Source organism: Ochotona princeps, chromosome 7, assembly GCF_030435755.1.
Source record: "Ochotona princeps isolate mOchPri1 chromosome 7, mOchPri1.hap1, whole genome shotgun sequence".
Taxonomy (NCBI): domain Eukaryota; kingdom Metazoa; phylum Chordata; class Mammalia; order Lagomorpha; family Ochotonidae; genus Ochotona; species Ochotona princeps.
In genome coordinates this window covers 83,757,043-83,774,343 of record NC_080838.1, presented here as the reverse complement: position 1 = coordinate 83,774,343, position 17,301 = coordinate 83,757,043, and the positions used below count along the sequence as shown (strand labels likewise).

Sequence of the window (17,301 nt, the reverse complement as noted above, 5' to 3'; positions counted from 1 at the left end):
TTTGGGGAGTGAACCAAGAGGTGGACCATCTCTTTTCTATTACTCTTGCCTTTCAAATAAATAATAAAAATCCCCCATGGACTATATCCCACATCAAACAGATGAAGGACGAAGTTTGGAGATAAAGTAGTTGGAGAATGAAGCCAGAGGGGAAGAGGTGCGCCCAGCAGGCACGTGTCAGCAGTGGGGTGCCTCCTCCCAGCACCCCCAGCCACCAGCCTGCCACCTACCGGGACTGTCATCACACCACCAGGCTCACCTCGTGCCTTGCCAAGGCCCTGCAGCCACCACCCTTTTGCACGGACTCAGACTTCGGTGTGGATGTGAGGAAGGGCTCGTGGGCAGGTCTGAGGCTCATCTTTGGCAGTGACTGATGCGCACTGACCGCGGCAGGATGATTTAGGTCCCCTGCTGGCTGCTGCTGCTCTCCACGCCCTGAGCCGTGGGGGACTCTCTCAGCATGGGCTGCAATGGAGCAGACGTTTCCACATGGGCCCACGCTTAGGATGGGGCTGATGTTGGCCACGGTGATGGGGCAGGCCCCCGCAGTGGGCTGGGGCGAGGCTGGCTGCACAGGGATGCTCACTCTTGGCCTCCTCCCAGTGTGGGACATCTGTGGAGTCACCAGGCTGCCTTCCTGGGACACAGTCCCCTCTGCAGTGGCGCTGAAGTACACTGTGGTGCTGTCCTGGCCTTCCCCTGCTCTTGGCTGCTCCCCCAAACCCCCTCCTTGGTTCCCAGGCTCAGCCTCGGCTGCCTCCATTTGACTGTCCTCCCGCCAAACAGCTGAAGGCATCTGGATAGGCACGGTGTCCCGATGCTCGCTGGCAAGAGAGACATAACTGGAGGCTTCCCACGGGCCAGCCACTTCCTTCGGGGCGTCTTCAGACTCCGAGCTGTTCTCTCCAGATGAGGGCTCACGGATGGCAGGTGGGAACTCTCGCTGGGAACAAGGGGGCCTCCCCTGCGGACTGCAGCGTGGACCCGATGTCCACGTGGGGGCACAGAGCCAGCCAGGCCGGTCATCTCTAAAGACCGTGTAGATTTTAGACACGTCTCCTGTTTTCAGGGCAAGTTTCAGCAGCAGCCAGTGGTGGGCACTGAGGAACGAGTCCACCCCAGAAGTCTGGTCCCACAGCCCAGCCTCGGAAGGGCCCGTCTCCAGGCTGGGGGGCTCTGCCAGACTTCTGAGCTCATTAGGCTCCCCTTGGCTGGAGCCTGACCTCTCCCTAGCGAGGGCTGCAGCACCAGGTGGGGATGGTGTCTCGGCTTTGTCGCTTGCTGCCACGGTGCAGCACTTCCTGACGAATCCTTGCCAGATGGATGAGGATCTGGGATGGAGCAGGCTGTAATAAGTGACCAGGGAGACACTGCCTGCGAAGGAGAAGGGGAGAGCTGAAGGTTGTGTGTCTTACTGCCCTGCAAACTCCACCTCGGCTCCAGCGTATGGCAAGGTGAGCACGCATCGCTTCAAGGTTGGTTCTTTTTTTTTTTTGCACCAAAATGAAAGTCTTTTAATTGCATTTTCCATTCACTTATATAAAATAGGATCCCAAATAGGACTTCCGTGGGGCCCTCAATGCTGGGAATTTGGGGGGGGATTTAGGCAGGTTCTAACTTCTGCCGGCATCAGATGGCTACAAACTGAAAGTGGAAGAGCAGAGCTCAGGTGTGCTGCCCTGGGGCCTGCGCTGCCCTGGGGCCTGCGCTGCCCTGGTGCCTGCGCTGCCCTGGTGCCTGCGCTGCCCTGCCCTGGTGCCTGCGCTGCCCTGCCCTGGTGCCTGCGCTGCCCTGGCGCCGCCTGCGCTGCCCTGGTGCCTGCTCTGCCCTGGTGCCTGCGCTGCCCTGGTGCCTGCCCTGCCCTGGTGCGCTGCCCTGGGGCCTGCGCTGCCCTGGTGCCTGCCCTGCCCTGGTGCGCTGCCCTGGGGCCTGCGCTGCCCTGGGGCCTGCACTGCCCTGGTGTGCTGCCCTGGTGCCTGTGCTTCCTTGGTACCTGCGCTGCCCTGGGGCCTGCCTCTCTGCAGCTGCAGCAGCTGGGTGGTCTGGTCGGGGGCGAGGGCCTGGGCTGCGGGAGTGCACACACGTGGGCGAGGGCTTTGGGAAAAATGGACCTACTTCCTCCAAGTCTGAGTCCAGAGCTCAGAATTCCACCACCCACACACAGCGTGAGGGCTGGGGGATGGGAAGAGGTAAGACAGTGCCTGAAAAACAAGCAAGACCTAGGCAGGCAGAGGTTAATCAGCAGCATCCAAAGCCCGGGCCACGGACTTTCCATGAGCAACAGCAACGCTTCCTTTGGGCATAAACATCTTAATCACGTCGTGGTCAGTTAATTTATTTTGATCAGAAGTGTTGACTGCGGCAATAATTTCTTTAACAGAGCATTCCAGTAAGCCTCCCACGTTATTTCCAGTTTCCTGTTGCACTGGATCAAGTGCCTGCATGCAGGGGGCATATTATAAACAGTACAGACCTGGAGTCAGTGCTGGAATCTTGCAGTCTGAGGGGGCCAGGACAGGATGGTGGCATTGGGCTGGCAGGGGCTCTCTGGGGACCGCTGGGTGTCTGTGTGGGGGCAGGGGCTGGGAATGGGAGGAGGAGCAGACCCATGGCATGCAGCCGGTGAGGGCTTGAGGGGGATACAGTGGTGAACTCTTGTGTGTCCCTCGCAGCATTGCACGTGGCTATGAGAACCCCAGGATACACTTACTCTGATGGCTAGCCCCCCAAGGCCAGGTCAGCGGGTGGTGGGTGCTCAGCAGCTGTTGGTCAAGGGAAACCAGTGAGGAGAAGCTCCAGGATGACCCTGGAAGCTTCCGGCACTGCCAGCCTTGGAGCCTGTGTCCCTGGCATGGTCATGCCCTAGCACCTTGCTGCCAAGAGTTCCCACCAGCCCCATGCCTGCTGAGTGGCTGCAGCCAGCTCCACCTACTGGAAGGTGAAGGAACAGCAGGCTCCACTCTCTGGTGGCCTTTGGAGCCCTGCTAAAGGAGGCTATTTCTGTTTTCCAATCATTGTGCTCCCGCATCTGTTACTCCCTGTCCTGTGCACCCTAGACTCTGAACAAGCAGTGAGGCCTGGCTCTTGGCAGAGCCTCTTCAGCCCAAGCCCCTTGCAGTTCTCAGGGTTGCTCAAAGTGGGCTGGGAGCACCCAGGTCAGCCTGAGGTGGGTCAGTTTTCTGTATAAACACTGAGCATGGTTTATTCATGAAAAGGACAGAGCTTTGGATGCACACAGTGATGTGGGCGGCCCCAGGGAACTGGGCTGAGGGAACAGAACCAGTCCCCAGGGGCTGCAGATGGACTGGCCCCATCCATATAGCACTCCCTGTGTGATGAAACTGCAGAGTGGCGGAGGGAGCGGGAGGAAGTGGGGACAGTGATGGGCTCTGAATGCCTGTTCTCCCGTCCTGACCACATCACATCACTGGCTTGCGATGCCGCGCTAGCTTCTCAGGCCGATACCACCAGACAAGGCGGCTGATGGGCACAGGCACCCTCCACTATTTCTTGAAAATGCAACTATCTCACTGGCATTGTAGTATAGCAGGTAATGTCAGGACTTGCAACACAGGCATTCCACGTGGACACTAGATCGAGTCTTGCCTGCTCCATTTCCAATAGAGCTCCCTGCTAATACACCTGGAAAAGCAGTGAAGGGTGGCCCAAGGCCTCGAGTTCCTGCACCACACGGGTGATCTGGAAGGATTCCTGGGATCCACCGTGGCCACGTGGGGAGTGAACCAGTGGATAGAAGATTGCTGTTTCTGCTTTGCTCTCTGTCACTGTGCCTTTCGAATAAGTAAATAGATCTTAGAAAACAAAATAAAATTGCAGCTATCTCAAAGCAAAGGCTTGATTGGAAAAGGAAGAATTGGCCGAGTCACCCGGAGGTCCAGCAGGTGCAAACCCAGGACGTCTGAGGGAGAGGGGACAGGGCTCAGAAGCCCCAGGCTGCCTTGAGGTGCTCCAGCACGGGCCAGAAGCGGGATTTGTGCACCTTCTCTCCAGGTCATTCCTTTCCCTGGTCACACCGGCCAGGCCAACCTGTGGGTGAGGCTGGGGTTGTCCTGGGATTTTGTTCACTTCTGGGAGCAGCCTCAAGAGTGTGAGTGACCGAGCGCTGGGGCTCCGGGCATGAGATGGTACAGACAGCCTGGGGAACCGGGCACCGGGCCATGCTTCAGGGGCATAGGACTGTGGGGGGTGTGCTGGGGGCTGCCCTGGACAGTTCCAAGCAGGCCTGTGGGTGGGGTGGGCAGGTGGAGTCTGCCGGGCCAGGAACAGCATGTCAGCACCAGCAGCAGAGGACTTGGCTGGCGAGCCCACACTGATTGGCAGGCGTGGCCTGTACCCAGGATCTCCCATGCATGGGTCGTGACAATGACCCCGGGCTGGAGGCACTGGGCCGATGCCTGCATTGCATTGAATCGCATCCCAGGCACGACTGACTGAGTGTCTGGTGCTGTGGGCACCACTCACCCTCCTCTGTGCCTCCTCTGCTGGCGGGTACCCGCCCTGCCCAGGGTGCCTGTGGATGAGCAGCTCACGGTGCCATCAGCAGCAGCAGCTCCCTGCCGGGGAGACTGAGGCTCAAGCGGAGAGGAGCCCCAGCCTTCACCCACAGAGAGGCCATGGAGGAACACTGCACCCCGGACGTCGTGTCCCAGTGGGGACAGCCTGTGGCAAGCTCCCATCCCACTCTGAGCTCAGCTTCCTGCCTCTCGTGTCCATCCCTGGAGGAAAACTAGCGTGGGAAGGGGACATGGACAGGCAGTCAACACTGGGTCTTACCAGTCAGAAATCCAGACATGGCCCCCACCGCGGTCCACAGGCTGGTCTGCGGTTCCCTCGGGCCAAAGTCAGTGGCCAGCAGCAGAAGGGCGGCGTTTTCCAGCAGCATGACCTGAGGGAGCAAGGGGGGTCGCCACCACACCTGGCGAGAGAACTCTGCAGGCCCTGGACCTCCCCACCCTTGCCAGCAACTATTCCCTCGCTTCCTGGGCCCCCTGTTCCTCTGTTCTCATGCGGAGCGTGGACAGGGGCAGGGCCAGGCGCAACCAGGGCCATGCCAGCAGGATCTGAGGTGCCCTTGAGTCTGCCCTTCCAATGCTCTACTTGTGCCTTCAAAGATGAACCTGTGCTGTGGCCATCAGGTGGCAGCGGTGGCGCCTGCCTTGCGTTGGTCCACAAGGGCAGGCTCTTTACTCAGCCTGGTACCCCCTTCCATGTTGTCTTACCAGTTTCCCTCTCCAATGTTAATTTTTTTAAAATTAAAATAAACAATAAAAACTTAACACAATTCAAAATTATTACTATGGGGCTATCTCCCAATGAAACCTGGTGTCAGTTGAAAGCCTCACAAATGGAAAGTGCAATTCAGATGCCTGGGCCTGCTGGAGTGGGATCCCACTGTGGGACAGAGCTGCCTGCCAGCCACTTTATAAGACTTGAGTTGCCAACACCGAAGACTGCACTGCCAGTGAGAGCCAACAGCCATGGCGAGCTGGTGGCCTGTACCCCTCATGGGGGAGTTCTCACTCCCGGTGTACCCTAAAACAGCCCTTCTGAGCTCAGGGATCCTCAGTGGCCAGCTCAGGGAGCACCGCCGACCACTCAGCTCCAATTTCCCTTCCTGGCTCACTTTCCAGCGCGTGCCCCCAAGTCTCCCCGTGACCCAGCCCTCACCGGCCTTCTCCCATCCTCCTCCCGGTGAGACCTCAGCATGGCCATGGGGAATGGCAAACCCTTGGCAAGGACCGTCCAGTCAGCTCCCACTCCAAGAGCAGGAGTGCCAGGGAATCTCCTGTGACTGCAGCAAGAATGCCCAAAGCCGTTGGGAGAATGTGTTTCAGCGAAGCCTGGTGCTGGCCAGGTGGAGTCTTGGGGTCGGGGGGCGCTCCATGACATGCCCTCTGTGCCTTCCTGTTGCTGCTGAAGCCTTGCCTCTGTGCCCCTTGCCTCTTCATCCCCGGGGCATTCTCCCCAAGTTCGCACCTGACTCCCCCTGCAGTGGCACTGCAGGAGACCCATTCTCAGCCCCTGTGCATGTGGGGTGGGTCACTGCAGGCACAGCCCCGTCCCGGCCCCTCGGGCTGCTCCTGTAGCATGGCCCGATCCCAGGCCAACTTGGCTCACTCCACCCCTCATCTCCAAGGTCCCCTTTGCAGAGCCTCCCCACTCCCACCCGGACTCAGCCCTGCACCTGCCTCTTCATTCCCGTGGGATGTCCTGCCTTTGATCACAAAGGCTGCACACTGGGGGTCTTTGTGCCCCCCAAGCCTGGCTGCCTCTCTCCTCTGCATCTAATTCCATTTCTGGGCAAGGAAGAAGCAGGATGCAACCCCTGGTGAGCAGAAGCAGTCAGGCCTTACGTACTCTCAGAGCCAGGCAGGGGACCTGTACTCTCAGAGCCAGGCAGGGGACCTGTACTCTCAGAGCCATGCAGGGGACCGGCTCTACTTTTTAAGCACTGACTTCCCGCAGGGGGAGCAGGGTGCAGGTGCCCAGCCCTGCCTCCACCTGGGTTGGGAAGCAATGCCACCTGAGTGGCCTGGGAAACCCAGATTCCCGGCCTCACCCACACCCACAGAGCCAGGATCTCCGAGAAGGGGCCTGGGAATCTGAGCTCTGAGAGGCCCCAGTGCCTCTGCCACCAGCCAGGCTGAGGATTAACTGCCTGGCAGGTCTCAGGTGGCTAAGGACCATCTGTCACCTCAGCCCAGCAGGATCTGAGTCGCCCTCCTTCTGAGTCAAGTGTGCCTCAGTTTCCCCATCTGCACCATGGGCTTTAGCTGACAGTGACTGGCACACAGGGACCCTGTCTGATGTGGGTTCTGAATAGTGGCTTTACTGTTATTCCCAAGGTCTGAACTCGAGAATAGGGTAGCCACTCTCACATACACCCTTCATGTGCTAGAGACACCATCAAAGTTAGGAGGACCACACTTGCCAGGTAGAATGTGACCATCCTGTTTCTGGAAGGGCTGGCCCAGAAGTCGAGGTAGCAGAAGATGTACACGGCCCCCACAAGCAGGTTGAAGAGCCTCCAGTGACAGGTGCTGTCGGCGATGTCACTCTGCTGGGCCGCAAGCCAGAACGTCATCCCCAGCCAGTGTGCACCTGGAGGAAGGCCGGACACAGAGCTTAGGGCCCCACAGGGGGCTGGGCTGGGCAGGGGGGCTGGGCTGGGCTGGGCAGGGCAGGGCAGGGCAGGGCAGGGCTTGGGGGCTGGGCTGAGCTGGGTTGGGCTGGGCTGGGCTGGGCTGGGCTGGGCTGGGCTAGGCTGGGCAGGCTGGGCTGGGCTGGGCTGGGCTGGGCTGGGCTGAGCTGGGCTGGGCTGGGCTGGGCTAGGCTGGGCAAGCTGGGCTGGGCTGGGCTGGGTTGGGCAAGGCTGGGGAGGCTGGGCTGGGCTGGGGGCGGCTGAGCTGGGCAGGGCTGAGTTGGGCTGGGCTGGGCAGGGGGGCTGGGCTGGGCTGGGCTGGGCTGGGCTGGGCTGGCTGGGCTGGGCTGGGCTGGGCTGAGTTGGGCTGGGCTGGGCTGGGCAGGCTGGGCTGGGCTAGGCTGGGCAGGCTGGGCTGGGCTAGGCTGGGCAGGCTGGGCTGGGCTGGGCAGGGCTGGGCAGGGCTGGGCTGGGCTGGGCTGGGCTGGGCTGGGCAGGCTGGGCTGGGCTGAGCTGGGCTGGGTTGGGCAGGCTGGGCTGGGCAGGCTGGGCTGGGCTAGGCTGGGCTGGGCTGGGCTGGGCTGGGCTGGGCTGGGCAGGGCTGGGCAGGGCTGGGCTGAGCTGGGCTGGGCTGGGCAGGCTGGGCTGGGCTAGGCTGGGCAGGCTGGGCTGGGCTGGGCTGGGCTGGGCTGAGCTGGGCTGGCGGGAGGAGCAGGCATGCAGAAGGCAGGGCTGGGGGCATCCCTTTTGACTGGCATCAATAACGCACATCGCCTGTGATATACTGATTATGCCCTTTTGGTTCTGGGAAGTGATTAGGGAGGCAGTAATAAAACTGCACTAGAACTCCCACACCTGAAGGTGGCCTGGTTGCAGTTTTCAGTCCCATGGTTTTAGATGAAGAACAGCATTGTGCAGTTCAAACTGAATTGTAAAATGCATGAAAAATCGCTGATCTCTCTTTAGAGGAACACAGGTCTTTTATTTTTTTTTCTCCAGAAAATTCTCCTTTCTCTCAGTAAGTGTGGTAAATATTTCCCCTAGAGCCCAGGGCCAAGTGTTTCACCGAATCCCCAATCCACCTAGCACAAGGCGGCTCTGTCCTTTCAGGCCCAGTGGACCCATCTCCTTGGCAGGGCCCCACAGGTCCCACTCAGGAGGCTCCCTGTCATCCCATCTCTATCCATGTACACTCAGGGCACAGGGAGCTGGGAGCTGTCTTCTTGGAAATTAAAACAATGTCTGAGACTCTGCATTCAAAGCAAGTGTGGAGCTGTCCGAGGCTGCAGGCAGTGTCCCATACCTCAGCACTGGGACTCGCTTGTAGGGGTCTCAGCAAGTGGGCACCTGCAACTCCCTCTGCAGCGACAGCATGCTATAGCATCAGTCAGCCTGTCTCGTGCAGGGTGGCAGGCTGGCAGGGTGGCAGGCTGCAGAGCTGGCTGGGGCTAATGCAGTGGGGAGAGCCAGCGTGCATTCCTCCTGCCCTGGACACTCACAGTGTGCTGTAGGTTACTCCGCTGTGATGCCAAACCTGAGCTGGCATGACCCTTTGACCAGCAGAAGCTGTGCTGAGCTAGCTCTGGGCCTCATCTTTGAAAAGAATTCTTAGTTATTATTTGTATTTCATTTGAAAAGCAGAAACAGTGAGAACTCTTGTCTCTGCTGGTCAACTCCCCATATGCTTGCCAAGAGCAGGGCGTGGGCCTGGCTGAAGCCAGGGCTCCCGGGTGGGGGCAAGGGCCCAGCTCCTTGAGCCATCTCCCGCTGCCTCCCCAGGGTGCACACCAACAGGAGGCCGGATCAGAAATACACCCTGCAGCAGGCTCTCAGGCACGCCGTCTTAGAGCTGTGTCAACCACGGGCCTCTTTCTACTTCCTCTCGCTTGGGATGTTCATCAGCCAAGGCTGAGTGCAGCCTGCTTTTCTGAAGCGAGGGGTCATGGGAAACCCTGGACTGGGGATGGGAAGACATGTGCATGAAGATGACATTTGTGCACACAGCCTCCTGAGGCCTCCTGCTTAGACACCTGCTTCCCTTTTCCAACCACAAGAGGCCCGGAGCAAGCACCTGGGGCAGTCTTGCTACTTAGTGGGGGGTTGTTACTCACTGGGGTCTTGTTACAGAGCAGGGCACCAGATGGTAGGCTCTCCTTACCTCCAACCACCAAAACCCAAATACGGTGCACCTTGCAGAACAGAACGAGACTCAGGACGCGGGAGCCCAGCATGCCCATCCGCCAGAGCTGCTGGCAGAAAAGCGTGGCCCATGGCCCGGCCTGGCGGCCCGGCTTCACAACTCCCAGGAGCTGAGTGTAGCACACCAGGGCCCAGGCCAGCGAGGACCAGGCCAGCAGAGCGCTCACCCCTGGAAAGGAAGCAGATAGAGTGGCCTCTCAGCTCCCAAGGCAATCAGCATGGGAGGACCGTGTCCAGTCCCTTCCTGGAACCTGACTGTAGTGGTTCCCTCACCAAGCACACTGACTGCGGGTCCCATTAGCACCTGTGGGCACAGACATACATGATCACGCCCAGGAAGAAATGTGGAGATACAGGCTGGATTTCCACTGCACGGGCTGGCTGGGCTGTTCTGTTCTGGGCCCTTCTGTGCTCTGTTCTCAGCCCCTCCGAGCCCTGTTTGGACCCAGCAGAGCCTTAGGACTCCATGCATGACTGTGTCCCCTGGGCATTCTGCTATTGGGTCGGCCTGAAGAATGTCACATGGTATGGAGAGGGAACAGGGGTGCTGGAGGCTACTCAATGGGGAGGAGATGGAGACGAGAGAGGTGTTAAACAGGTGCAGGCATTCTGCTGCCAGGCAGTCTTCTCTGGTTACTTTCAGAGCAATTTAGACTCTGCACAAGTTCTCACGCGCTAATTTGGGTGCCTCAGTCTCAGAAGGAAGTCAAGGCTCTAGGAACACACCACCAGTCGTCTTGGGCTCTAAGCTCGAGGAAGTTGATGGCACCAGGCTGGGAGGGAGCATTTCTATGGCAGGTGAGGATGCCTGCTCCTTCAGGAAGTCAGCGTCTGGATTCTGTGATGGAAGTCACTCACCTGGCACAGGGTCTGTGAAGTCTGAGTCCAGGAAAATGTATGCTTGCAGCAGCAGATGGGGCCCGGTCTGCAGCAGGGCCTCCAGGAGCCGCAGGGCGGACAGGTCAGCCTCCTGAAGCCACGGCGTGCTCCGGCCGGCAGCCTGTCCTTCCTCTGACCGAGTAGCCCACACGGCATCCCAGTGTCTGCAGGAGAGCAAGGATGCCATGACACAGAGCCAGCCTACTAAAGATCACCCCAAGGACTGGCTGGGGTGACCAGGTGGCCCAGCGAGGCCGGCTCTGAGTCTTGGACGTCAGGTCCAGTGCCTGAGCCTTGTGCGCATGATCTACTGAAGCCAGGACTTGATGTGGGGTGGGCAGGATATGGGGAGCTTTCCCTGAGCCAGAGTAGCTGGAGACCAGGAACTTGGGCAGCCAGCATGGCCAACCTGGACGTGTGACCCCATGCAGAGCCCCTTGGATGGAAATTGGTTCCTTGTGCAGGTGTGTTCTGCAAGGTGCTGTGTGGGATCTCTTCTACAGGGCACGGACACGAGGAAGCCTTGCCCAGGCCCTCCGCAAAGCTGCAGCACGCAAGAGCAGACATTTAGCAGTGCTGGGGGCTTTGCCAGCGCCAGCCGCAGAGCCAGTGGTGTTGTCAAATGAGCTGCCCCAGTGAGGTGTCCCAGGGCCCGGGATTTCAGGCCGGTGATTTGGCAGAGGCTGTATGCTGCTTGGGGTGTGTGTTGATGTACGCATGTGTGTGGTGCTTATGCATGCATGCAGACACACGGACACATCTGTGCACACAAGCATGTGTACAGAGTGGTGCTTTGTGAAAATGGGCACACATGCGTACACATGTGTGTGCACAACACAGCATTCATGCATTGTATCCACACATGCGTGCAGAGTGGTTATATGTGTTGTATCTATGTACATGTACAAACACATGCTTACACACAAGTGTAATGCATGCATGTAGTATCTACATGTTTGAACAGTGCATAATTCATATGTGCTTATGGGCTCATGCATGCATGTGCAGTGTCCAGGAGTTAGGAATATCATGAAGGAAGCATATGTGTACATTCACATGTGTATGTATACAAACATGTATACTAAATATGCACATATACATACATGTGCATGTACGTCCAGGAGGCAGAAGCATCACGTGAAAGCCACTGCAACATGTCAGTTGGTAACTAGAGAAGGGTTGGGTTGGAGCAGCACACGGGGTGGAGAGCAAGGGGCACCTGCATGTAACGCTGTTGGTCACAGACGAGCCCTGAGTGGGACGCTCGGGGGCTCAAGGCTGCTTGAGGTTTCAAGCCAATATACCCAGATCATGTGTGATGTGCCGCCAGGAGCAAGCCAACAGAGAGGTGCCTGGTTGGGGGAGACCTTGAATCTTTCCAAAGCAAAGAAGGGAGGGTGGGTGCAGTGCCTGGAAACCTCTGGGGGATGGATGATGAGCTGGGCTCAGGGGAGGGCGATGGCTAGGACAGGCACTGTGGCAACGCAAGGCTGTAGGATATAACCTGGGGCATGGCTGGACAGCAGAGATCCCGGGCACCAAGTTTCTCGTGAACTGGACATGCTCAGGCAATGTTAATATTGTTGGCCCAGGCTCCGGTGCGACGGCTCAGTGGCTAGATCCTCGCCTTGCAACTGCCAGGATCCCATGTGGGTGCTGGTTTGTGTTCTGGCTGGTCCACTTCGCATCCAGCACCCTGCTTGTGGCTTGACAGAGCAGTGGAGGACGGCCCAAAGCCTTGGGACCCTGCACTCGTGTGGGAGAACCAGAGAAGCCTCCTGGCTCCTGGCTTTGGATTGGCTCAACTTCACAATGGCCGCTTGGGGAGTGAACCAGTGAACCGAAGACCCTCTGTATGCTTCTCTCGGCAGACCTGCCTTTACAATAAAATACATTTTAAGTGGGGATAGCGCCAAGGCACACACGCCAAGGAAGAGGCATCTCCAACCATCTAATGCCATTCCAATGGGACTTTCAGGCTAAGATTAAAAAGACGTGGATAGCATATGGCACCAGAATGAAAATGAAAAACCGAAACATCAGAAAGTAATCATCTTTTAAAAACTTTTAATTTTTTATTGGAAAGTCAGATACACAGAGAGGAGCAGAGACAGAGAGGAACATCTTCCATCTGCTGATTCACCCCTCAAGTGGCTGCAACAGCCAGAGCTGAGCCAATCTGGAGCCAGGAGCCAGGAGCCTCTTCTGGGTCTCCCATACAGGTGCAGGGTCCCAAGACTTTGGGCCGTTCGGGACTGCCCTTCCAGGCCACAAGCAGGGAGCTGGATGGGAAATGGGGCCGCTGGGACATGAACTTGTGCCCATATGGGATCCTGGTGCATTCAAGGCGAGGACTTAAGTCACTAGGCTACCGCATTGGGTCCAGTAACTGTCTGTTTAAACAAGTTGTAAGTACCACGATCCCTTGAACAGTAGGCTAAACATTAGTGTAGTTTATATTATGTAAAAGTAAAACAAGAAACTAGCTGCATTTGAAGTTCTTTCGGTTTTTGTCAACAACTGTACTTCCAAGAGCTTGTGTCTTACTGGTGTTCTAGCTGTTAAATTCTGCATTTGGTTTCTAAGTCCACCCGGTTCATTTCTAGGCCGCAGGATGGTACCCAATACGATTGCTTTGGCTCCCCCTACAGGCACGTTTGCTAAGTGCAATTTGTAAGGCTGGATTGGCCACTACAAGCCATGCCTTCACTTACCCGTACTAGCTTTTTGCTACAAAACAAGAAATCACGGCTTCACTGAAGAGGTTTTGAGAGCACCCACGAAGACAAGAGCATGGAGCACACAGTGAAATGCCAACAGCATAACCTTGGACAGGCTCGGGTCCCAGGGACCCCTACCTCCAAGGGAGGCTCTAGATTAGAGCAGATGTACCTGCCAATTATTCTCAAAATCTCTCTGGAGTAGGGGACATTGACCTGACTCTGTTTTAAGCTACAATTCTCTTTCAACAGGCTGCCTGTCCCCGAGTTCTCTTACTTTATGGTATGTTGTGGACAAAGCCACATACGGACCCGGGGCTTCTGGTTTTATTACCGAGTGCGGCTGAACGTTGAAGGGGCTCAGCAGAGGCACTCACTCCAGGATAAGGCCAGGCTCTGCCTTCTCCCAGGGAGCAAGGCCCTCCTTTTCGAAGGAGCGGCACTGTGGGGACACAGAGCCCCAGGGGTGGGTGACGCTGGGATGCAACTGAGCACTCAGTGCCTTAGTACCCGGGGCCCAGCTCAGGGTGGCGGAGGCACCTCCTGCTCAGAGGCGCCTCCCGTCTCCTCTGGGCCTGATGGGCTGCCTGGGTGGGACCGTGTCCTCCCTGGCTCAAACGCCCAGGACGGGGGTGCAACGGCTGCCTGGGTGGGACACGCATCCTCTCTGCTCTCATGGCCAGGACACAGGGTACACCAGCTGCCTGAGTTGGGGCCGGGTCCTCCTTGGCTCACATGGCCAGGACATGGGACGAGGCAGCTGACTGGGGTGGGTTGCATGTCCTCTCTGCTCACACAGCCTGGATGCAGCGGCTTGGGGGCCCGGACCCCAGAACAGACGGCAGCACTGCCTTGCCACCCTGACACCTCCCAGCTTTGACTCGGTGATGTAGCTGCACAGCAGCTGCGAGGGCTTCACTTTTTCACCTTGGAAAATTCCTTCCAACCCAGGAGCTGAGAGCTAAACGCTGCTGCCTGGACCACTTCCCTTCTGACAAGTCACTGTACCCAGGTACTGCAGGTGGACGTGGTCTGGGGATCCCAGGCAGGCCACCTAGTGGGCCTCAGACGTGTCCTTTGCCAGATAGTTCTTGGAAAACAATGGCCCTGGCCCTCGGATAATTTCTTCCTGTGACAGTGTCACTGGGTTGGCATCCCTGTGCAGTGTGTGGTTGGTTAAATGCGGACACTTCCTGGACTAGGGAAGCGGCATCTGCAACGGAGCTGCCTCTGACAAGGTGTTTTCTGTGGATGTAGAGGCTTGCCCCCAGACGGAAGCAACATGCAAAAGCTTCCCCATCTTCAGAAAGGTGGCAGCTGTGTCTAGAAGGAGCCCCCATGTCAGAACTGCTCTGGAAGTACTGGCTGAACTAGTGTCGGAGAGGAGACAGGGGCTCTGAGCTCCCCTGCACTGGGGTCTGCACTGTGCCCACCACACCCCGGGGTGGTAGGAGGGCAGGTGGGGATATGGGACTCTGAGCTCCCCTGCTCTGGGGTCTGCACTGTGCCCACCACACCACCCCTGGGTGATAGGAGGGCAGGTGGGGATATGGGACTCTGAGCTCCCCTGCACTGGGGTCTGCACTGTGCCCACCACGCCCCTGGGCGATGTGAGGCTGGCTGTGCTTACCTCTTCCAGACGCCCAGCTGAAGGAGGTGCAGACACAGCTGTGAGCAGTGCCTGGGGTGCCCGTCTGCTTGGAGCCACAGGTAGCTCAGGCTCTGGACCAGGACGCCTGGCAGGAGGACAGACAGGGCCAGCCAGCCCCACAGGAGCTGCCCTGTGGTGAAGTAGTAAGCAGTGGTGCAGAGCCCTGTGGAGGAAAGAGGCCGGTGGGTGATGGACCAGGAGACAGGCAGGGCCGACAGTCCGATTTTCTCCACCCTATGAGGTGCTGAGCTCAGACACAAACCAGCCCGTCCAGAGCCCCAGGCAGTGTGGGGGGCCTTGGCAGTCTGAGGCCCAGGCAGTGTGGGGGGCCTTGGCAGTCTGAGGCCCACACTCAGCAGCCCACCCGCCCTGTGCACTTTCCCAGGGAACCTCAGCAAAGCCTGCTGGCCTCGGCCTCAGGCTCATGGGGTGTGCTCTCCTGTGGTCACTGACTGTATTATAAACAAAACACAGCCCAGGCCAGCTGTGCTGCAGCCCCAGCTGGCCAGCTGCAGGCCCTCAGGCCATGGGACCAGCTGCTGAGGGCCCTGCAGCCGGGCCTGCCCCAAAGGCGGAGCCTCCTCTCTGGGGACCGTGTGTACGGAGCAGGGTGCAGTGCCGCAGTGGGGATGTGTGTCAGTCACTGCCTGGCTCTGTGCCGCCCGCTCAGCATCTCTCCTTCGGCTTGCAGTTTGCCTGGACAGAGTAACTCAGGTAAGTAAGGGGCTGACCCAGGGTTGTGGCACCCACAGGCAGGGATCCCACAAAGTCAACATCATTCCACTTCAGACCCAGACGGCTGGGGGGGCTCTTCCGACAATCCAAGCCAGGCTGAGGAGCACTGGGGAGCAACCAGCGGCCCAGCTTCCAGGCGTCACGCCCTGAATAGCCGGGCTGTTAGCACCTTTAGCCCCCAAGCGGGTTGAAGCCAGCTGGCTGAGTCCTTGCCCTGTGCAATCTCCAGCCGTGTGCCTGGCTCAACAGCCACCCCTGCAAACAGCTCTGGCCGCTGTGCGGGGTGATCCGGAGGGGCGGGGGCGCGGGCAGCACATATTAAGTCCATAGTGCGTAGATCGCACAAGCTACCACCTGGGGTACAACTTGGGCCTTGGCAGCCCAGCGGAGGTGGCTGGGGCCCTGCAGCCTCCCCCCACCCCCCGCCCCAATCCTCCACCTTCGCTCGGCCAGTCAGGACCTCCCAGCGCAGTCTCAGCCCTTCCCGGAGCCCCGGGACCTGTTGGCTTCTCCTGGGGGCGCGTCCTGCTGGAGTTTCAGAGGGAGTTTTTATTGAGGAGGGGGCGCCGTGCCTGCAGGTCTTAGAATTGAGGAGGGGGCGCGGCGCCTGCAGGAGTTGATGATGGAGCCCCCTTACGTGACGCTCACTTCCGGCTTCCCTAGCTCCTGGTGACCTGGCCCGGGACTGTTTTACTGGCAGCAGTTACCGAGGCGCGGACGGTTGCAAGTTGAGACGAGAAAGGCGCGAAAACCGTGGCCATCTTGCCTGGGCGAGCGGGGGCTGGGCTCCGCGCGGGCCCAGGTGTTCCTAGCAAGAGGCTCCGGACCGCATCTGAAACCCCGAAGCCCTTCCTATGGTCCCCTCTCCGACCACCCGCAGCGCGAGGTGGCCCTGGACTAGCGCGAGCCGCGCTTGGTAAAACTTGCGTGGCAGGGAAGGGCGGGAAATGCTCCCGGGTTACGCGGGGATCCAGCGCTCGCCGGAACCGTGCATCCACAGGGGGGACCAGGCACAGGCCGGGGAATCGTGCGTGGATGGGTTAGGGAAATCATGCATCTATAGGATGCGGGGTGCCATGCATTTGCGGGACATCCACGTGGGTGCGGGAAGTTACGCGTCCGCGCGCATCCACTAGGACTGGCGGGCCGCTCGGTCTGAGGGCTGGGACTCCCTAGCGCATGCAGCGGTGCTGGACCCAGACCGAAGCAGCCCACCTCACGCGGGGAAGGGGAGGGAGGGTGCGGGTCTCGGGGGAGGTCCCCGGCTAGCGCCCGGCATCGGGGTGCGCCTCACTCACGCGCGCTCTGCTCCGCCGCCTGCAGCAGGGCGGAGAGCCCCAGGAGTCCGCTGTGCATCCTCCGTTCCGGCAGCCGCTTGCGCCCGCCGCTTCCCCTCCTCCCCCTGCCCTCCTGCCGCCCCAGACCAGGGAGGCTTCCGGCCGTAGCCCCTGCTGCAGGCAGCTTTTCGTCCTGAACCGTTAGGCTCGCGCTTGTTTGGCTCTGGCTAATTGCAAGTGGCTGGCGGGAGAGGGAGGGGGGCTGCACCAGTTCCTAATCGGGAAAGGCCGGGGGCGGAGGGGGGCGGGGAGCGGGGAGGTGAAGCTGTCCTGGTGATTCCCTCACCATGCCAGGCTGCAGAGCAGGGTGCTGGCTAGGACCACTGTGGGAAGTCCGGGATGGTTCCATGTCACTGGTTGCAAAAAGCGAGGCCTCTCAGTTCCTACGCAGTGGCCTTTAAGTGGAAGGAGTAGGAATAGACAAATAGAGTCTTTTTGAAATCTTGGGGTGCACTGCATCCAAAAACCCACCCAGGCTCTGTTCCCCACAAAACTACTTACTGGAGGGTTGGTAAAGGCACTGGAGGGTTGGTAAAGGCACCCCAGCGTCCTTGTGAAGGCAGGCTTCACTTTCCATCCAGCTCCCTCATGGCCTGGAAAGGCAAGTGTGTGTGCCAC

The 17,301-nt window shown here is 59.0% G+C and overlaps 1 protein-coding gene across 1 annotated transcript; it reads right to left on the bottom strand.

Annotated features, from left to right (window-relative positions):
• Positions 1 to 241: 241 nt before the first annotated feature.
• Positions 242 to 16,702, bottom strand: XKR5 (XK related 5). Its single transcript, XM_058666664.1, has 7 exons — positions 16,645 to 16,702; positions 14,591 to 14,774; positions 10,220 to 10,404; positions 9,321 to 9,530; positions 6,953 to 7,122; positions 4,795 to 4,906; positions 242 to 1,374 (listed from the first exon to the last, which is right to left on the bottom strand). The coding sequence occupies exons 1-7, from the start codon at positions 16,700 to 16,702 to the stop codon at positions 242 to 244; spliced, it is 2,052 nt and encodes a 683-aa protein (XP_058522647.1).
• Between the last annotated feature and the right edge of the window lie 599 nt (positions 16,703 to 17,301).

Excerpts from the sequence above, each read along its gene's own strand:
- XKR5 (XM_058666664.1), bottom strand. The coding sequence starts at position 16,702 with ATGCACAGCGGACTCCTGGGGCTCTCCGCCCTGCTGCAGGCGGCGGAG. Across the intron at positions 7,123-9,320 it reads TTGGGTTTTGGTGGTTGGAG|GTGCACACTGGCTGGGGATG; the intron begins GTAAGGAGAGCC and ends GCCTTCCTCCAG. Across the intron at positions 4,907-6,952 it reads GGATGGTCACATTCTACCTG|GTCATGCTGCTGGAAAACGC; the intron begins GCAAGTGTGGTC and ends TTGCTCCCTCAG.